Source organism: Gobio gobio (assembly GCF_949357685.1).
Source record: "Gobio gobio genome assembly, chromosome: 13".
Lineage (NCBI taxonomy): Eukaryota > Metazoa > Chordata > Actinopteri > Cypriniformes > Gobionidae > Gobio > Gobio gobio.
In genome coordinates this window covers 12,428,886-12,451,610 of record NC_137106.1, presented here as the reverse complement: position 1 = coordinate 12,451,610, position 22,725 = coordinate 12,428,886, and the positions used below count along the sequence as shown (strand labels likewise).

The window sequence follows — 22,725 nt, the reverse complement described above, 5'->3', positions numbered from 1 at the left end:
CGTGCTGCTTAACACGAGAATGAACCTCATTGGTTCTTGTTGGAGCTCAAACGTGCTGCGTAACACGTGAATAAAGCTCATTGGTTCTTGCAGAAGCTCAAACGTGCTGCGTAACACGAGAATAAAGCTCATTGGTTCTTGTTGGAGCTCAAACGTGCTGTGTAACACAAGAATGAACCTCATTGGTTCTTGCTGAATCTCAAATGTGCTGCGTAACACAAGATTGAACCTCATTGGTTCTTGCAGAAGCTCAAACGTGCCGTGTAACACGAGAATGAACCTCAGTGGTTCTTGCTGAAGCTCAAATGAGTTGCAAAACACGAAAATTAACCTCATTGGTTCTTGGGGAAGCTCAAACGTGCTGCGTAACACGAGAATTAACCTCATTGGTTCTTGCTGAAGCTCAAATGTGCTGTGTAACACGAGAATGAACCTCATTGGTTCTCGCACGTCAAGCGAACATGCTTGAGCTTCCGTTTACCTCAACTGATGTGGTAGTTGATGAATCATTATACGTGAATATAAAAGCCTAAATTCAACTTTTCATCATATAAAATGATTGTTTCTTCAGAAAATTTGGACTAAACCACTCAATTCATATGGATTAGCTTAACTATTTTTTATGAACTTTTTGAAGCGTCAAAGTGGTAGCTGTCAATGGAGGGACAGAAATGAATGACAGAACTTTAATTTTTGGGTGAACTAATCCTTTAACATTTTCTTCAGAAAATCTAATAATTGAGACTGTAATCAAGTTTTTACTTATGAAATACTAAAAAAAGAAAGATCAAAAAGATGAATTAAATATTCCAGACATATGTGTAGAAATGTTTCAAAGAAATGGAGAGACCAAGACAAATAAGAAGGACATTTTTATTCACAAGAAAAACAGTGTTATCCCAAGCTGCCATATAATACATTTATACAGAGGGTCAGAAAATTCTTTACAAAACCAAAAAAAGTTAGAAAATATGATTTGATATGAAACATGACGCATCATACATTGTCAGCTTTCGTTCATTCATTCATTCATTCATTCATTCAACGAAAACAAAAAAAACTTTCAGTTTGGTGTTAGTTAAATCCATGTTCATAAAGTGTAGTGAATGCCAGCATAATCATTACAAAAATTCAAAGATGAAGTCTAGAAAAAAATACAAATCTCATGCAGCATCTTGAAAAAGGGCCTGAGAGTGTTTATAAAGGTAAATAAATCCAAGAAAAGTTTTGATTTTATTAAATGTCGAATGAGAAAAAGGTCATTCATGACATGCCTTAGATAGACAAGAAACAGGAAAGTCATTCTGGCAGCTACATGTTAAAACACTGAATCACTTTCACCAGCAAAGTTCTGTAATGGCGTCTTCGACGTCCAGGTGGTCTTTTACAGCAGTTATTAAACAGCGCAATGAGCACTGAAAATATCGATAATGAAGGCTAACCGTTGTGCTAAATGCTTCCTGTTGCAGTTGCTGAGGTTGTTTGTTCAAGACCATGATTACATGGATGCATAGGACTAAGGCTTGGATATACATCCACAGTGTAGTTAACAAAACCTGCAATGCATCATGAACTGGACTTGGGCTGTCAATCAATATTTGAATGGTTACTTTTAGGATTCTGTTGTCCGAAACGTTATGGAAAAAGGTCCTTCCTGTACCGCACAAATGTCACCTCGCCCCGTTTTAATCGCAGCCACAGCTCTTTTAATGCAGCACACAGCGTGTCTACAGAGAAAGGCTGAGCTAGACATGTCAGGTAACACTGATGAATGCCCTTTGCCAAAGTGTCTATTTAAAGTAAACAAGAACAAGAGGCCAATCTGCATTTTAATAGATTGCACCTCTCTAGCAACATGCATCCATCGCAGGCATAACAATGACACCAGCTTGCATGTATTTATGTGATAAGAACCACTAACAATGCTTGAGATTTCAATTCTTGGGAATTTTTGTGCTGTTAATTTACATTCAACATGGCTGAGAAAACGTAGTACCAATTCAAATCACCTATATGATTCTCTGGGAAATAAATATGTTAAAGGTGGATATGCATCCAAAATCAGTCCAGTTTGGAACGTTTGGAGTCAAGGCAACCAAACCAAACACTTTTATGAAAACTGGCTTGCATCACATATGACTGTCAATTGCTGAGTGATACTGTGTTCCTTAAAAAGACCTTTGAAAGATAGAAAAACACTCCGACAGTAACTACAAATACAACATAAGGCTCAAAAGGTTTAATAACAATATGCTGACAGAGGTGATAGTTCGGGAGGCAAAGGCAAAGCATGGAAGTTCAGCTTATTGCTCTCCTTTCGCACCCAAAATTATATTTCACACACTGTAAGTTTGTATAAATACACTATACAATGCAATAAAATCAAAAAAATATGGTTCGGCTTGAGTATGCTGGTCAAAGCACTAGCACCGGTAGAAAAAATAATGATTGACAACAAATGTACAAAACAGTCGTATGAAAAAGGCACTTTGTGGTGTGGGCTGAATAACTCTTCGGTAAGTGAGAATGATTCTTCTCTTTCCTTGGGTAAGGAAATGCGTCAAACGCATCAAAGCTTGTTGGCTTTCCATTTGAGCAAGTCTATTCCATGTTTGTTATGAGGCACTGCATACAAACAGAACAGTTTTGTCTTCTCCAGAAGATAATAAGTTCCTACTTCATGCAGAATTCAGTTTTCCATCCTATTATTAAGGTCTTCTTTTGATCCGTGAGTTTTCTCAGAATCACTGGACCGGCTGCTACATTTCATTATCCTTCCTTTCAGACATCCCGGGTCCTGTCTTCCACCAACTCTTTCTCGTTGTCCATCGATCACCTCATCACGTTCTTAAACCTCAACTTCTCGCGGTCCTTCCTGCGCGTCAGATGCTACTCGAATATCGAAGCAGGTCACCATCATGACGCGAGACTTGCATAGGTTGACGCAGTATTCCAGTTCAGCCGTAGCCTGCTCCAATGCCTCGCAGTACTCCTGCGACTCCTGATCCAATTCCTGATCCACCTCAACTGTGGAACAAACCAGAACACGGGTATTTCAAGAGATGGACTGGAAGTATTTAGCATGAATATTCACCTTTGTCTACTAGAAACACTACCATTCAGTGTGTCCAAACTATAGTGTAAAGATATAATACTTACACTCTCCTATCCACTTGCAAGGATCCATCATTAGTCTAGACTTGGTGTCCTCCAGCTCTTCTTTCAGAGTCTTATGCTTGGCTCCGAGATCTCTAATTTGCTGCTGTCGTTTCTCAAGAACCTTCAATTTAGTGTTAAAATAAATCAAGCCCTGTGGACCGAAGATGGACATGATGGTTAAAATGACAGTTCCATGCCACAGACTTTTGACTGTAAGAATGAGGTAAAATCATTTTTGGCTTATCGAGTGAGACTGCATTTCACTGTGTTGTCAGGATTGATTCATAGAAGAAAAAAAAGTAGTACAACGCTGAGCCCTTAAAATCACTTAAACCTTTCTTTGACCATGACAATTCAGGACTATTAATAATACTGTGATATTTTTCAGGTTGTCATGGAAGAATACAAGCTTCCTCACATTCCACTTATACAATCAAGCTACATCCATGTCAATTAATCAATATAGCTTCTCAACATCCTGAACTGACTTTTGGAACAAAGAGGATAAGAATGTAAGAATCTATACTAAGTGTCTAAGGAATCTATACAACATACATGCACCCCTATTATCCAATTATACTATAATATCACTTTGCTATAATAGAAGGCATATTAATCAGCACATGATTCCATTGCAATACCAACTGGCCTCCAGATCACTGACAGACAAATTGAGGATTATCTTCTTGAATCTTTTAGCTGATTTAATGATAGAAACGATTATTTTACTGCAGAATTTCACTCCTGCAGTTTGACCCCCAAAACAATTAATTCCAGATAGTTAACTGCTTTTCATCCCTCCAGTGTTTCAAATGTAATAATGTTCCACTTTTACCCTTAAATGTAAAGAGTTTGAATATGATACATAAAGCATATTGCTGAGCTAAAAATATTCCTCTTTACATATGAAAATCTAACCCAACCTAGATCAAAGCAATCTTTGGGAAGCTACTTATGGTCTCTGACATTCTCTGCTATGCACTGTGCAAACTTATAATACATAGTTATTCATCAGTTTAAATTGTAACTTTCCTCTGTAAGATGTAAAAGCATATCTCACATATGTTCCATGAGAAAAGACGAAAGTTAAATATGAATGCACTTAACCGGATAGCGGTTTCTAAAAAACACCCAGAAAACCCATTCTAACCTCATCTGTCTTCTCCTGTCTTCGACGCTGAAGCCGCTCCACGTCATCAATTTCATACACTTTGATCTCAAAAGGCTCTTTCAGTGGTCCGGACATAGGGGGAAGGTCCACCCACTGGCCAGTGGTCCCAGACTTCCCCAGGGAAGAGGTGTCCGGTAAGGGAGCTGGGATGAGACGCCGCCTCTGGAGGCCTGGTTCATGGAGAGAAAGTAAATATGTGAGACAGAAAAGTTCAAATGTAATTGGGAAACATAAACATTGCAAAACTAAAGGAGGCAAAAGAGTAATTAAAAAGATGGATGGGTAAAGAAAAATGAAGCAAGCTATGTCTACATAAAATACACAAGAGAAATAAAGTACAGATTGTATACCAGAGCTTTACAAATATACTGAGGAATACTAAGCGGTGCTAGTTATTTGTATGCGTTTGATGATGATGTAGATGAAGGATAATCAAACATACTAAACTGCATGTAATGAGCAGATGTTAGCACTAACTGTCTTGAATTGGCACATATTTATACAACAAAACTGTAATAAAATTTCACTGGCTCTCAGAAAGAGTTATGTTCAACAAGAGATGCTACTCACCATTTGACCTCTTCTTGGGTACTTTGGAGCTCCTTGTGCGACCAGAGGAGGACATCCCACTCTCACTCATAGAGTCATGGGCTGAAGAAGCACTACCTGTAGCTTCACTGTCACGGATCATGCTTTCATATCCACTGCTTCCTCCACTGTGGTAGAAAAGAGCAGTTCGTCCCATTGCAGGTGGCAACTCGCCACTTAACACACTACTGTTATCACTTCCATGCCCACTGCTGTAGCGTTGAGGTCTCCTGGGGGCTGTGATCTTACTATATGGAGATGGAAGAATGGGGATAGGGGTATGCTTGTCATCATTGAGGTTCACTCCACTGTCATTGCCACTGTCTGAATCACCTGAGGCCCTTGTATGTTTCCCAGAAGTGTTGGACAATGCCAACTCACTAACACGACTGTTGGCTGCCCTCATTGCTTGCTTGGTACCCATTATAGTTCCTCTTGTGGATTTAACATTGCCTCCTACAGTTGCTCGAGGTAACGCAGTCTTTCCTGAAGGTGGGAGGTTGGCATTCCTTGTTGCAGGCGCCACAAGAGACTTAGTGGATGAGCTAAGGGCTTTGGAGTTGTTTGCTGATAATGTACGAGCTTTGTTGGCATTAACAGGTATTGGTCTTGCATTAAGGCTGCCTTTGACAATTCCATTTTTTACAGTGCTTACTGGGTTTATACAAGGAGGAGGAGAGGTAGCAATTGGGGAAGAGGTGGAAACAGGTGATCCAAACCTACTGACAGACTTGCTTGACTTGCTATTGAGACTAGCACCACTGTTCTCTCGACTAAGAGCAGGTTTAGATCCCAAAGATGATAAACTGTCACATCTGTCTAGAGATATCTGGCTCCCATAAAGTTGTCCAGTATCACCTCTAACTCCTCTAGCTTTGAGACTGGAGGTTGCTTTTATCAAACTATGTTCTGACTTTAAGTTAGATGCTCTTAAACTATTTGAATCACCCCTAGAGCAAATGTCACGGTCATCCTCTAAACCTGTAGCCCTTGGTGCTAAAGACTTTCCTGCATCATAAGCAGACTTTAAGGCACTTGAGGGAAACAGGATTCGATTCTTTTGATCCAAACTGGATTTGCGAACTGGAGGAGGAGGTGGTGATACATTTCCAGGTTTTGACATACTCTCCTCTTGCTTGTTTGCTTTTCCATTTTTTCCTAAAGAGGAGAACTTCAAACTGCTTGTTGAAGAACTAATATCTTGCGCAAGCTTGACATCAATGGACGTGTGGATAACTGGAACTGTCCCAAGTGTTGTTGCACCTCGTCTGAGCTGTGGCATCTTGCTGGGGGACTCCATTTTCCTGTTGTTGATAGTTTTTTCACATCCGTCCACCACCCTTTGAGACAGGTTTGACCCTAGTGTTTTGGGCATTCGAGGTACACTGCTGCTTGTGCCTGCTTTTCGTGCAGGAATTCCACTCATTCCATTTTTTACCAGTCTGGATGACGAACCTGAATTAGAAGTTATAGAACACTCCATTGAGCTATCTACTCGGTGCCATGGATCTGGTATGCAGTCTTGCCTAGGTGGCTCACGTCTCCAGTTGCTACTAGAGCTGCTTCCACTGATGCTGACAGTCTGGGCTATAGATGAGGTAGGTTTTAATTTCCTGGAAAGACTACACTGGACAACTTGAGAATCTTGAAAAGACTTGGGATCGGCTAAATGAATGGTATTTGCCTTTGCAAGTTTGGGCAAATTTTTGCCAGATAGTTGTGGGGCCTCTGGAGAAGATGGGCAGTTGCTAAGTGAGAGTTTGCTTGACATAGCACTGTCACTGTCCAAATCTGAGAAGCTACAGCCACTATCATTCATAGAGTTCTTGGGTTGCTTTTGAGGGCTGCTTTGGAACATGCTTAGAGAATCAAGGTAGAAACTGCTGTCTAGGCAAGTATGAGTACCTTGAGGGAGAAAGACATCTGCTGATTGGGCACCTTCACTATCCAGAGTACAGACACTTACTTCACTGAGCCATGAAGTGATAGAAGAACCACGGCTGCCAAGCGAAGCAAATGTTTTCTCCTGTAATGGAGCCACCATTTTAATGTTTGCCTCAGAGGTACCAACATTGCATGTATAGGCATCAAACTCATCATTGATGCTACTAATGATGCTTACTGGTCGTGACCCTGAGGCAAGGGCCTGTAATGAGCAATCACTATTGAAACTCACAATACTGGAGGGCCTTCCATTGTCCACAATGCTACCAATTGATAACTCTTCCACAAGAGTGAATACAAGCTCATCCTCTCCATTTAGCTCCACTGGCTGTTTGAGGGTTACAGTTGTCCTCAATATGTCCTTCTCCATGCATCTCTCCCTAAGATTGGACCTCATTTCCCCAGTCCTGGGATTAAGGTGATGGACTTTGACAGGTGAGTTCCCATTTGAATCACCTCTTTTTTGATGGCTCATCCCAATTGGTGGTATCCTCGTGGCAGACTTTTCTTCAGTTTCACTACTGACCCTGCCATAGTCTCTTTGTTGTGGCGGTGGGGGAGCAGGCTTGGGTAACTTTTTATTGAAAAAAACCTTTTCCCTAACAACAGGCTCTGAGTTTTGGGATACTATTGGTTTACTTTGCTGTCCTGGAGTGAATAGAGATCCAGTATCCATTTGCACCTTTTCACCATCTGCACTTGTCCTACACACACTCTCAGACATGTCTCTGAGATCTTTGTCTGATGTGGCACTTTGCAATTTGGAATGTTCTGATTTGGATTTGTGTTTTGGACTGCTGGGCAGTTTATTGGCCACAGAAATTGACTTTTTGGATATGCTGTCCTGTGTTGATGAGAGTGATTTGGTAGGAGTCTTGGGAGAAACTGAAATACAACTAGAGCCTTCTTTCAACTTGGTTGCACCACGTTCCATTTTAGGGCTTGCAGAATTTTCTCCAGATTCTCCAACAAAGGCTGTAGGTTCCTCACTGCCATCAATACATTCTAATCGCTCCTGAAGCTCGGCAAAGGTGTTACATTTGAAGTGATCATGGTCAACGTGCCCTTCTTTCCCTCGTTGCTTACGGTTAATAGAAGGGATGATAGGAACAAAGGCTGGGGGTCCTTCATTGTCACTGAGCTCTCGATCAGAGATGGCAGCACCACCAGGGCCAACATAAATTACGGTGTCGCATGATTGCTCGCTGCTTGAAGAATAGTCAGGATCACTAAGGAATGGCGGTAGATCTGGGTCAAGTGCCACAGTCCGGGGATGGAAGGGCCGCAAATGGGGTGGTCGACGGATCCTTCCCTCATCACAGGAACTCTCCCCTCCGGAAGAACTCGATGCATACTTGACAAAGACAACACCAAAATAACATTTAAAAAAATATATTTGAAACTCTGATGTAATGGTAATGTCGTGACCTTGTCAAAACGTATGTCCAAGTAGCTGATGCATTGACTGTACTCTGAGGGCAAAAGTTATACATATGGCTGCTTAATTATATAGTAGAGAGTTTTCAAAACCATTTATCCTGTGCAGGACTACCTCAAGGTCAATACATCATATCCCATGACAGTGAAAGGTATGATACTCAATTATAATCGTAATCATTTTTGCTGTTAATATGTACTTAACACATTTCTTGTCTATGTTGTTATCTCTTAAAAGTTGATTTTGTTCGGTATAAAACATATAACATTTTAATTGGAAGGAAATCATCACTGACCTTCTAAGCACAATATACAATTATTATTATGAGTATTCTTGAATTCTAGTCAGTTCTTGAATTCTAGTTCGAAAAAGTTACCTTGGATTTCTTTTTCCTCATACGATGGATTCGGGAGGCCAGTTGGATGGTGGTAAGAGACTCTGCATAATTGGCCGGGGAGTCAGAGATGTGAGCAATCATGGTTGTCCTACAGTTGATGTTCCCCAGGGAATCTCGCAGTAACATTGTGAGCTTGCTATCCCTAGAAAAATATATTCTCATTGTCAGCATAAACACAGGTTGATAGATTGCCAGCTGAAAGTGAGCTGTTTACTCAAATACTGAAAGAGCCTGGCTGTTAAATGTTCTCTAAAAGTGCAGAACCATCGAAAGGTTTACTATACCCGTCTGTCATGATATTAATCAAAAAGCTACAAAAATGTCTATATTGCAATTCTTACAAATGTGCATAGGTTTTACAAAGGTGAGAAATAAGGCATGTTTTCCTGAAAATATGTCCGTTTATTTAACCATTTAAAAAAAGAGATGCACAATCTATGAGCTCATCATCTATGATCTCAGAAAAATACAGATAAACAGCAGCGCATCAGTCAGACAATAAACCCATCAACACAAAGATCACAGGTATAAGCTTGTCCCTGGCATCTTTGATTATGTGCTCAAATCCTTCGGTATTACATCTTCTATGGAAACGCGACAGATCTCAGGCACATATTCAGAATTATCATGCACATTCTGCTAATGGCCATACCTGTGTAAGTGATGTATTTGACATTTTAAAAAGGCTTTCTATTTTATGCAATATTCCACTTGGCGGTTATGCTATTCAATTGTCATATATGTTATTTTGTCAGTATTGACTACTAGTAGAAATATTTATACTATGCCAGCTCCATTTCTACACATTTTCAGCAACAATTCTTATAAGATTTACATTTTCTTACCTGTATGGAACGTGTTTGGCTCCGTTGGCCAAAGCCAGTATAACATTTCCTAATGCAGTCAGAGACAGACACAGACCTCCTCCTGCGTCCCTGCTCTTACAAAGCACCTTCTCACAGCTTCCCAAATCAATCAGATGCAATCTGCTCCTACCACCAGACACTGGAGAGAGAAAAAAGAGAGAGAGAAAATGAGAGGTGATCCCTAGGGTCCCACGCCACAAACATAACTGTCCTTATCCTAATCATACTGGGATTTCAGGTACATCAGCACTACTTTGATCTAGCAATTCATATTCATCAAAATTCATTACATCTTTTGTATATGCTAATATAACATAATCGTGGGAACACAATAGCCGTTAGAGAGTAGAGAGATACAATCCAATAATCAAAACAAATCAAAGAGTAAATGACAGTTAGTTCATTACGCAAATAAAACTACTTACATTATGGAGTTTCCAAAGTTTTATGGTGGCAAGCAAAGCAAACTTGAATGAATAAAATAAATGGCTCTAAATAATTAAGCACAGATTACAACTTGAGAGGGTAATATCTCATTCGGTAAAAATACCAGCTTGGCCATCCTTGTAATGGAAGATAAAAATACCATCAACCTCACTCATTACTGATATTACTGACAGTTTGAGATGCTGCCAGTGTGGTTCTACCACGCTGGTGACACTCCCACAACTGAGGTAGTGTCGGGCAGAGTGAGGAGTGGCAAGTGCACAGACATATTAATAAACACCCCCAGAGAAGACCTGCGGCTGACAAGACTGTGTGTGATTTATACACAGCCCACTATGATTCAAAGACAGATCAAGCTGGCCTAGATAAACACCTATATTCATACTATGCACAATATGAGACATTAATACACATGTGAGTCTCTGTGCTGTCTACTCATTCTTTGCCCTATGAATATAACAGACAGTTGATATACACTTGGAGTAACAAAAGGTTAAATGCATGCACATCTGGGTGCTGTACGGACGAGGAACTGTTCAGATGATTATATCCTCAGCTATGTCTAGCAAATGACTACTAGTAAGAATAAGAGGTGTTGTTCATCCACAATTGCAGAACGTAAGTTGTTAGACAGTTGTGTTATTTCACACAAAGTCATACAGAATGACAAAGGGTGAATTGACAATACACTGTTATTACGCAAGATAATACAAGAGAAACGTTAGACCTTGAAACACTATATCATTACGTTTGTGAAAAGCAGGAGAAACCTACCGGTATTTACTCTATTCCTAGATGTTTTTTTGTCTGCGCTTTGCGGCTTTAAAATCAGAAGGCTTGATGAAGCCATTTAAAGATGCTTCCATGGCAATTCCACTGTCAAAAGATAGTGACCAACACAGTATTTACCTATGCAAATGAGCACCGTGGTGGCATAGTGACAGGTACCTCTACTATGATTAGAGCTGTTAGCTGCTCATGAATTATTACAACCTGTTAAAATTCCCATTAAAGTTTAATGAAGTGGTCAAAGCAGACATGATTGATTTCCCTCCTACCATGATGGAGCGAGAGGAAAATTGAAGGGATTCTGGTAACTCTCTGATTTGGCCTGTAATATCACAGCTATTACATTAATAAGCTTGAGATGTATTTTCCCTTTCACTGGGTAAATGAGGAGGAGGAGAAGGAATTAGACTAGACGGAGTATAATCGATTTAGTACATGCAGAGGCTTCAGCAGCAGCAGTATCATTTTACACAGTGCAAACACAAGACTTACTTCCACCCTTGCCGCTCTTCTCCATGCGGTACTGATAGATGTGTAAGGTGAACAGCATGTGCGAGTTGCGGCGGTCTTCCTCATCTGCATCCGGACGGTTGGTGCTACGTGCTGCGATGGCGGCGTCAAGAAACAGGGCGGCCTTCTCTGCGGTAGGAGCCCTTAATTCGCTCTGGTTCTGGAGCTGAAGGATGGAGAGGATGTCTCAGTAAGTCTCAGTGTGAGTAAGTGTGGGATTTATTCTGGCTTTTAATGACAAGTGAAAAGAAACATGGCTGGAGCTAGGGGTAGGGGGTCCAGTATCTTGGTATGACTAAATTTCTTTTGTGGTTTTTCAAGTAATTTTCTGCTGGAAATTTAAGAAATAAATATATAAAATGCTTTATACTTCATCTCATTTGATGATCTTGTTATTGGGAACTTGATCACAAACCAAATGATAGCATTATTCATAACAAGTGAATGGCAAAAACAGCTTAACATTATGTAAAACTCAAAAACAAACACATATATACATATATATATATACATATATATATATATATATATATATATATAATATATATAATATATATAAGTATAAAGCATTTTATATATTTTACATAATAATATGGATAGCTCTGGCTCTAATTACTGATTGGATGAGTCAAGCTTTTATTAAAATAGCATACATACATGCACATGCGACTACAACTGCACATACATATTTAATGTAATGTTCTACTGTACTCTATAAAAAAGGAAAAGACCGCACAAATGACAGTAAACCTTATCATATACTGTGAAAAAATGATACATGTAAATTTATTGTAAAATACCGTTAAAAGTTATGCTTTTTGGAAGTAAAGACTATGAATTATCATATACTTTACTATGGAATATTATAGTATAACAGCATTTTTTTTCCCCTAAAAAGTGTGCTTCATGTGATTACATTCAAAATGAACAGGCGTTATTATGACTACATGAACCACTGAAAGGTAATGATTGAAAGCAATTGAAAACCAACATAAACCAATTGAAAGAAAAGGTCCGATCAATTATTAAAGTGTAATAATAAACGGAGCAATTCCAAAAGTTAATAAATATCAAACTGTACTATGTTTCAGTCTATTGCCATGCACTCTAAAAAAATCGTGCTATAAAGCACTAAAAGTGGTTCTTTGGCTTGTAATCATAGGGGAACCACTTTAAGTGCTGTATAGCACCATATCTTGGTGCCTCAGTGGTTCTTCAGCGGTTCTTCACCGGTTCTTTGGGATGACTGAGGTGCTATATGGCACCACTACCATGTACAGAACCTGTTAAGATATGGTGCTATACAGCACCAAAAGTGGTTCCCCTATGATTACGAGCCAAGAACCACTTTGCGTGCCATATAGCACCATTTGTTTAGAGTGTATGGCTCATCCCTGGTTGGAGTTGACGAAGAAAGAGATCAAGATAACTGAGCCTCTTTACACAGTTCTAGGCAATTAAACAGAGTCTCTGGGGCAATCAGAAAAACAAATACGCCCATAGAGGGAGTAGGATTACTGATGAGAGACAGTGGTGGATAAAGAGGGCAGAGGGCAGCATCTCTGCGGAAAGCCTGATGAAACAGAGGAGATGAAACACGTGTTGGGCATATTTATGGTCTTCTTCAAGGAAACAAGCAATTAGGCTGAATGGAATGGATCTGTGTCCCCTGCATATTCTTCCTTGATTTTCCTGCTATGCTTAAATATCTTCAATGTGACAAAACACTGACTTGGTTGTATATTTATAAAAGCAGCCATCAAAAGCAGGCTCCTTCCGAACAATAGCGGGCACTTTCCTGCAGTGCTCGCCAACCGCCTGTGGCCAACGAGCCGCTCTAAAACTAAAGAGAGAAGAGAATGCTGGGAGAAGTGATGGGCGTATAGGCCCACTCCCCAGATTTGAACTTCACAGGCCTCTAGGCAGCCTTTGATGTGCTGCTTCATATGGACCCCCAAAAAAACAACATCTGATGCCAACACCTGGCAGCGCTTTTAACTACCCTCTACCTACCCCCAAACTCTACCTACCCCCTCCTGATATGTACCCCCTTCCAGTGGAAGTTAAGAGGGGGAGGGTGAAACACAGCAGCAGCTCACCCAGATGGATCCTGATGGTGCACTGAGTAAAGAGAACCACCACAACATCTGCCATTTAATTTGAGATTTTGTGATTAAACTCAGCTAAAATAATTCTGTAATAACTTTTACTGTTAAGTGAGGAACAGTTAAAACCTAGAAAAAACTACTCAACTGACAAAACAAACATGACCAACAGAGATGTGATCTAGGCACTCTCTACTGTCTCGCAAAATAAATATATTAAATGTATATTAATTTAATTGCATACTTGCAATTAAATTCAAACAAAATCTTTCTTGACCTCAAACCTACATGTTGAATATATTTAGTTTTATAATTTTTATACTGTAAAATAATATATATATATATATATATATATATATATATATATATATATATATATATATATATATATATATATATATATATATATATATATATATATATATATATATATATATATATATATATATATATATATATATATAATAAGTGTTTGTGTGCTTTTATTTATTTGTATTATACATACAGTATATTGGGAGTATAATTGGCATTTCCCTCCCTGCCCTCCACATGTTACCTTCGATCACTGAAAAGCCTTTATCGGCAACAAATTGGCAACAACTGTTTATTTTCACTTACTGTATGTTAATACATAACAAGCAAGACTGGAAGTGCTTTATCAGGAAGAAGCAGCTAAAAACATCTGGTTGTCAAGTTACTGACCTGTGTGCCACAGATGGGGTCCTCGCGCAGATAGACACCAGGCGACTGGCCGTCCTGCAGACTGCCTGTGGGAACATCAGAAAGCAGGTCCTGCAGGCTCTCGTCCTTGCCGTAGATTTCCACGGCTGACACCCGCACTGAGAAACGCGTGCCCGTCTTCTCCTTGCGCTCGTTGATGAGCTTGAACAGCCAGGAGATGGCACAGGGCGCAATGCCAAGGCTCTGCATGGAGCTGTCTGTGCCAATCATGGTGTATGTCTTGCCTGGTGAGAGAGAGAGAGAAAGCTGTAGATTATGCCAAGATGATGATGAGCACTCAATGAGCTGTTTCAAGTACACATATTTCTACTGCTGATTTGATGATATCATAACACATCATTAATACTTGAATAGAATCTGATGACAGTCTCAAATTTCAGACTTTTCAGAGTTTTCGCTGTACCCTTACAGACACTTTATTGTTATTACTATTCTTCTTCTTATTATTATTAGATAAAATAAAACCTGGCCTTAACAAATCTTACACCAATTGTTGTGATACATAACACTACATTTTGTCAATTGCTTGGTTTCTATTTCTGCTGCGTCATGCTGGTTAGACCCACCCTAAAATTTCATTGGTCCAAAATCAAGCTCAACATAGCCATCAAACATGATTGGCTGTGACAGCATTCAGTGTCAACAAATTACATACTGAATAGCATCTGGTTTGGAGTGTAATTTTATTCTTTAAAAGATACTGTTTGTTTTTCTTTCATCACAATGTATTTACTTTCTCTGCCGTGAAATACTTTTTTGCTAACTTAAATAAAACTACGTGGGAGGGTAAAATAATAAATATGCGGATATGTTAATATGGTAATAATTACCATGTGGAATGTGTTTATGTGCAATATAAAATGATGGTTCAGATACAGGAAGATGCCTGCAATATAGCCCTTTGAACGTAGGGTAGGCAATTTCGGAAAGGCTAGCATAAGAGCCCACCCTCCCTTCAGAGCGTTTTCAAAAGCCACGCCTCCTCCAAAACACATGCAGCATAACAAGACGGTGTTAAATGACCTCACATCTCAAAGCACATAACATTACAATAATTATGGGTTGCCATGTCTTAACAACAGTAGTTATGGTGTGAACGCAGCATAAGGTTGTTGTTTTGGTTCAGGAGGAACTGTAAAAGGCGGCTGCTGTTTGTTTGCGGTGCTCTGTGACTGACGTTTTCAACTTATAGCCTTATGGAACGCGTTGATGACGTGTGATGTCTGCGCGAACAGGGTGCGCAGAGGTATGGAATTACAAATGTTGACAGGCAGGTAGGACATCCTATGATTGGACAAACATTTTTTGTTCCTGAGACTTCCACAGAAGACATATGCACATGTTTAAATATTTAAACCACTTCTTTTATCGATTGCTAACAGGATGTGAAGAGAGATTCAACCAGTATAACAAAAAGTGTTTATGAAAAACCTTACCTACCCTTTAAATATTCAGTTTTCCACAGTATATGTCACATTGGAGAAGCTAAAAACACCATGGTTTAGAGCATCATCTACATACATTAAAAAATAGAGATGAAAAATGTTCCATATGGACAGTCCGGCTTTAAAAGAGTCATAAATAATGCTTAAGCGCGGAGACCACATGTAGTAAATAATGGAGGAAACCATTGCAATGTCTAACAAGCATAATTGGCAATAGTACAGAACTCTGATGCGGTCTACTGTGAGGGTCAATTAGTCAGCTTTTAATTACACTCTCAAGCCTCTGGCCTCTCATACAGACACATACACACACACACACAGACTTGACTGGCCCATTTCTGAAAATACATTTTTGACCTTCAGTCTTAATATTAGACATCTAAGGGCCAGATTTACTAACAGCTTGTGCAAGCACAAATCCTCTGTTGGCATTAAAAAACTACTGTCAGGATTTACTAAAGACTCGCAGTGATAAATAAGTGCTGATAAGGCGTGGACAGGGTTATTTTTGCGGCTGACCTTATTGCATATGCATTTGTAGGAGTTACCCTTTCAGACGCAAAATGTATGATGAATTTCTTTAAATGAATCACGCAAGGTGATTTACTAAGGTTTGTGCTCATCAATTTACTGGTATTTGCACCATTATATACCGCCCAAAAAAACCCACGTCTTAAACCAGACGCTAATCTGCGCTGCTCTTGGTAGATTGCGTTGGTCATTACGGAAATGATCCGGCTGCGTCGTGTTCTTTCAGTAGATCACGCACAGAACTTTCCACTCCCATCGGCACTTTTTTGGAATTGTGCTCTAGCGCTAATTTTCCCTGTTTAGTAAATTTGGACAGTGTCTTCGAATCTGTGGAGTGTGAAACAATATCAATGGCTGTTAAATTCCAAAAATTAAGAATAACTTACCGACTTTCACGTGACCGAAGCAGAAAATACACCCATCAGCTCCGTTGACCACTGATTGAATAACTTCAGCCACTGTCCCTGAGCAAACTTCAGCCTGTGGAAAACAGTTAAACACTTAACTTTCATATCTGGTATTATAATCAGTTAACACATGGCATCGTTATTTAGCAAGTTGGCTATGAATAAAGTCAACAGGGTCAGGTGAAAACTTTGTAGACATCCAAGATCAATTTAAAACATGCAGTTTCCAATACTGCAAGTTACCATCCAACTGGTTTTATAATAATATTAATATATAATTATAATTAAATAAAGGGGAAATATGCTGTGCTGAATTTTTATTTTTATTTTATTTTAATCCACAGCGCACACCATAGTCTTAATGATCAATGTTCTAATGTTTTTTTAACATTCAGCTGAGCTGTGAAATGCAAACCTTTTTAGTACCTAATCTTTTCTTTGATCCAGAGATCATTGATTTATTTACTAGCAAAGGAAAACCACAGAAAGCACCAAGGAGGCAGCTCCTCATCACAGATTCATCAGACATGGGGGGCTTTACATCGGCTGCACTGTGCGGCCATAACGCGACAATCTGTTCCACTAGCCCAAGTCCCCGGAGACAATTTGGGACTGCAGCAATTTCCTCCCATACATCATAACACACACACATACACACGTTCTTACAAAATACAGAACAACAGCTCAGTGCTTTGCTAAGAAATATGTCCCCATGCTCACACTAAACCACACACACGGTATATTTGGAAGATTTACAGTTACACGACTTCACTGGGCTAGTACTGAGACCTAAAAGCTTTCTGCTGGCCCTGAGTAAAGGAACGCCTAATCGATAGGCTGGTATCTTGCCTTTTGCATGCATGTTTACTAAAAATCAGAGTATACCTAAACCCAGTGAATTGCTTTTTATGTCTACATAGGGAGCTGCTCAGCAGCATCCAAACTGAAGCACATCAAAAGTGAATGATTTGGATCCATTTTCAGTACCACACAAACTGCACTGCTTATATGAAGTGCAGAAGAAACTAGTCTTCCAATTGATTCTAATAGAGTTTTCTGTTAGCATGTCGCTAAGCTAACAACACTCAACTTCAATAAGCATAAAAATACATCGCATACACAAATATTGATAAAAAAAACTTTTTTATCAATATTTTTCAGTATAGAATTAAATGTATTGTTTATTAACATTTCTCTAAACTCGTCCGCCAATTTGGATTCATTTTTTACTGAACTCATTGCAGTGCATGCTATGGAAGCTTGTTTCCGCTACGGAATAAAACAGTAATTTGCAATAAATGTGACTTTTTATCTCACAATTCTGACTTTTTTTTCTCGCAATTCAGATTTTTTCTCCCTTCGCCACGAATTTGATTGACAGGCGATCTGACCAATCACATAGCAGAATCTGCCGATTGGTCCGACAAAGCAGTCAGGAGAGTTGGTAGATTAACGTCGGTGGACTTGAACTTGAAAAACGGTGTTTACTGACCTCTTTCCGCAGTTGAAACAACATTTCTTTTAGTGTTCATTCATGTTAATTTGATGCTTATCAATGAACTAGAAAGAAGAGATAATCGGCTTACGGGCAGCTTTAACTGAGGCGCTACAGAGATCACGACACATTAAAGAGTCACAAAACGGTATTTGTTGTTTACATTTCTTTAAAAAATGACATTTTAAAGTTGAGACTTTGTTTCATATCAAAAGTAACATGCTCTGTCCTATCTGTCGGCGTGTTGTCATTGTCCACTTTGCTCCGTTATGTATTTTCTCTACGTGAGAACGTGTGTGTGGTGTGAGAGTGCCATGGCTTGTCAGACATAGCAACAGTAACTAAAGGGGGCGGGTCTTTGCGAACGGTCAATTGCAAGTTTATGTCTCGCAATTCTGACTTATTTTCTCAGAATTTTTAAACATAAAATCGCAATTGCGAGTTATAAAGCAATTCTGACTTTACAACACGCAATTGCGAATTTATTGTGAGAGAAAAAGTCGCAATTACCTTTTTTTATTTTTTATTCAGTGGCAACAAGCGAAAACAAGCTTCCATATTTAACATATAACCCCAAATTATAATTCATTGTGCATTTGTCGAGTGCCTGTATTCGCACACCCTGACAAAGGGACTATATTTGAATGCTTATGAATTCGGCTATACATGTACACTAAGCGTTTGTGCCAAAACTTAAGTATATTTTGGGCAACCTTTGCTTGTGATTCATTTTGAAGCAGAACTTTAAATATATCTGGCTTTACTCATGGCTCTAAACACAAGTACTTCAAGATGACAACCTTATTAGTCTTGAAGTAGCTATATCTCACATCTAAATTGTTCACACTTAATCATCTTCAAGTTTGTGTGTCTCTTGAAGTTCCTCTTCCCTATTTGTGTCCATTTGTTAGCCACTTATCTTAAGATGGATGCCATTGCCGCTTTGGAGGACAGATAATGAACTGTGAATGAGCTGCTAGATATGCGAGTCTGGAATTCAAACTATTTTCTATACTTAAAGAAACAGCTGTTGGGAGAACTACTTTGAAGAACGGTGGTGTCTCAAAACAGGCCTTTTTGCATTAAGCCCCATGCCCTGCAAAGAATGTGTGTGTGCTTCTCAAATATCTTCTTGACACTAACAAAATGTTTTCACTTCAAAACTCAAAGGGACATGCCAACAAAATGATAACTTCTTCACAGTAGCTCTTACTTGAGAGGCATCTTGGGGAAAAACAGCATCGAAGGCAAACATCTTTGGGGCGGGCAGCACTGCTCGTCTATGCACTGAGGTGGGCTGTGTGTTGAGTGAAGGATCGTAGAGGGTCAGTTGTTTCTTACGAGTGTCCACCTTCAGGAAGGACATGGACTCCGATGAATCCACAACCCCCAGAGATGGACAGATTCGCATCATCACTTTGACCTGGAAACGGCAATGGTGGAACAAAAAGAAAAGAGTAACGGTAAAAGTGTAAGCAGAAGCAGAGAACTCCAAACAGGCATGTTTTATAACAAAGGCAATGATGCTGTAATACAACATTGTAGGTCACATAAAGTGATTGATGGATCAATGAATGTCCACAATAAAATAAAATAAAAACTACTTTAAAATGCATGTGCCACGTTCTTAGAAATGTACTCTTTGTATTCATAGTGGTTTCACAAAGTTTTGGAAAACTTTTATGCCATTTTCAAGAAAAGTTTGAATTTACACTCTAAAAAATGCTGGGTTAAAAACAACCCAAGTTGGTTTGAAAATGGACTAACCCAGCAAGTGGGCTGTTTTAACCAAGCGATTGGGTTGTTTTAAGCAAACATTTAACCCAACCACTGGGTTAAAATGACCCATTCACTGGATAAAACAACCCAATTGGTGGGTTAAAACAACCCAATCGCTGCGTTAAAATAACCCAATTGCTGGGTTAGTCCCTTTTCAACCTAACTTGGGTTGTTTTTTCCCCCAGCATTTTTTAGAGTGTAATGACTCTCAAAATGTCATGTGGTGTAACCATCAAATAAAAATTACTTACATATTTTCTTTACACCTTGAATACATGTGAGTGAACAGGTCTTATCTGGTTGGGGGCGCACACTAATAATTATTCATTAATACAAATCATTGTTTTGGGAAAGTCGCACCACATGACAAGTTACAACCAGGACTAACCTAACCTTGTTATAAAAAAGTCACATTTTCAGATTTTTAAAATAAAAAAATTGGTTGCACCACATGATTTTGATTCGGGGAAAGTTGCTCCAAATATAGTTTTTTTTTTCTAAAAAGTCATTAAATTATGTGATTTTTAAGAAATTAACAAATAATAACTATTAATGTTTTTCTTCAATATATATTATCAAGTGAATTACCCTGACATTTTATACTTAAATTAAATAAATTTTAATTCAGAAATTAAAAACTTGCTAGAATTTAAGCCATTGTCTGTATGAGTTATTTTTTAAATAAATGAATTGGCCATGACAAAAAAAAGCGTCATTGACCCTAATATCATAAAAAATATTGCCTTAGCCCATAGGACTGTGGATTAGCTGTTACTGCTTCAACAACAACTCATTTTTCAAGTCAAACACAACTGAAAATTGAAGTGAACTTTCGTCATATCGTATCATCACTGTTGACCACACACAGAGTAACCTAACAAACCAGTCATTAACAAATAGACTGCCTTTAGTATTACTACACATTATCACGATTGTGTCACGGGGGCACCGCAAGGACCATTTGCAGCAAATACAGTAAAGTAAAACAAACATACTGTAGGAGAACCTCATGCCCTTAATATAGCATTCAGAGCTCCACAAAGCCACAGTATTCCATGGGTGATTTGTAGCAGAGATATAATTACAACATTTGGGCTCCAGTGCTATGAAACAATGTCTGCACTGCTGATCCTATTCCACGGCACCCGGGGCCAAGCGGCATGCCAGCGCCACAGCGGCGGCCCGGCGTGAACTCCCCCTCACCGCTCCGCAGGGGCCGATTACACTGATGGACATGTGCACGTGCTGAACGAATTATGCCGGCCGTGACATTGGAAATAGGCTTCCATATATGACTGGTCCCCGAATGGGGCCAGCCACCCAGACACCACAGAAATGTGGGCTTGGGTTGAACCGTTGAGTTTTACATTTGTTAGCAATTTGATACGTGACGAGAGTTTGATCCCTTTAGCTCGGCTGCTGGCTTCACACCTTCCAAACTCTGGTCAAGAAATGATGTCCCACAAGTTTCTGAGGCAATCCATACGGCAATTAACTTGATGTGTCAAAATCCATCAACAACTTGTGCACTGTAATAATTCTGTGTGGAAAAGAACAATTAAAAGAATAGTTTGAGGCAAAGGGCGGGACGCACCAAGTTAACGGTTGGTCGCCGCCAATGTCGGGCTGCAATTAAGTGTATGTCAGACTAGTTCAGGGCGTTCTGCACTAGTTGGATCACTGTCGGTGGCTTTTTGGCCATAAAAAAATGCCGATGGTGCCTGACGGTGAGAAAGATCACTCTGATTGGCTGTTTAGTTTAGCGAACCAGTGCACGAGAAGGGAAAACTGAAGTGACGAAAATAAGCAAACACAAAGAGGGCTCTCATTTTTCTTCTCATCTTCATCTCATCTGTGATGTTTTTTTTTATCAAAATCAATCTGTGGTGAATAAGATTGGTGTGAAAATGTTAAGCAAGTGTTGATTTGTTTACAGTTTTTTTTTGTTCCCCTGCTTCAATGACTGAATAGAGCTAAACTGAATTACTTTTTGTTTTCCTTTTTCCGCATTGGCTTTCATTATATAAACAAAAAGAAACATATTTTGTGTTCCACAGAAGAAAAAAAGTAATAATGTCCACAGGCTTGATTTCAACAATATAGGTAGTAGCAGAGTTTGGCCTAAGCCAGTGGTTTTCAAACACTACTAATTAGTAGAGTAGCTATTAAACACTAGCTAATTAGTCTGAGTGCTCTATGATCTGAGTCCAATGAGGGAAATAAGCAGAATATGAAGGGTATAGGCTTCTCAATTAATTTGTGTGCCCCAGGTTTAAGCATATGCTTGTCTCACGAATGTATCCAATGCGCCATAGATTTGACATTAAATCAAACCTGGCATGTCACAACTGATCATGAGACGTGAGAACCAATGGTACTTGGCATCAGTAAATATATTACATGAATGGGATTTGAGAGCTGCGTGTGACGTATTGTCAGCACATTTTTACTTTAGTTTTCACACAAATCTATTGCATGGCTTCTGAAGACTTTGAATATAGTGCACACGTCATAGGAACCACTTTTATGTATATTACGCACATGTCTTGCATCCTTCTGGACAATTTGGCCATTGTGCAAACAAAATGGTTATACAGACGGCTGGGCCATTATTCTAATGCCTGCAGCTTTTTATAGTTCTCCCAAAAGCTGCCAACAACTGGAGTCCATTCAGGCAGCATCAGATGCGTGTTTGCAGTAGTAGGAAAAGGAAGCTCATTAGTGAGGCTGGGATGTAATGAGTCCATTCTCAGTGGGTACTTATCAATCATTTCAGCGGGCTACAGCTTCTGGCATGATGTTCTACAATCATCTCTCAGAGCAGGTGGCATCTAATCTGGAACAAATCCTCTCCATCACTATATATATACTGTAATATGGTGCTAAAGACAAGCCCTCTGGACAATGAGGAGG

The 22,725-nt window shown here is 39.3% G+C and overlaps 1 protein-coding gene across 2 annotated transcripts in view; it reads right to left on the bottom strand.

Annotated features, from left to right (window-relative positions):
- Positions 1 to 856: 856 nt before the first annotated feature.
- kif26ab (kinesin family member 26Ab) overlaps positions 857 to 22,725 on the bottom strand; it is a 115,291-nt gene continuing 93,422 nt past the window's right edge. For both annotated transcript variants that reach the window (XM_079832914.1, XM_079832913.1), the window contains 10 exons: positions 19,247 to 19,456; positions 16,518 to 16,611; positions 14,117 to 14,379; positions 11,292 to 11,475; positions 9,543 to 9,702; positions 8,677 to 8,839; positions 4,901 to 8,216; positions 4,310 to 4,500; positions 3,160 to 3,310; positions 857 to 3,027 (listed from right to left, as the gene is read on the bottom strand). In XM_079832914.1, coding sequence (XP_079689040.1) covers positions 2,849 to 3,027; positions 3,160 to 3,310; positions 4,310 to 4,500; positions 4,901 to 8,216; positions 8,677 to 8,839; positions 9,543 to 9,702; positions 11,292 to 11,475; positions 14,117 to 14,379; positions 16,518 to 16,611; positions 19,247 to 19,456 — 4,911 coding nt within the window. In that variant the 3' untranslated portion in view covers positions 857 to 2,848. The remainder of the gene's footprint in view (positions 3,028 to 3,159; positions 3,311 to 4,309; positions 4,501 to 4,900; positions 8,217 to 8,676; positions 8,840 to 9,542; positions 9,703 to 11,291; positions 11,476 to 14,116; positions 14,380 to 16,517; positions 16,612 to 19,246; positions 19,457 to 22,725) is intronic.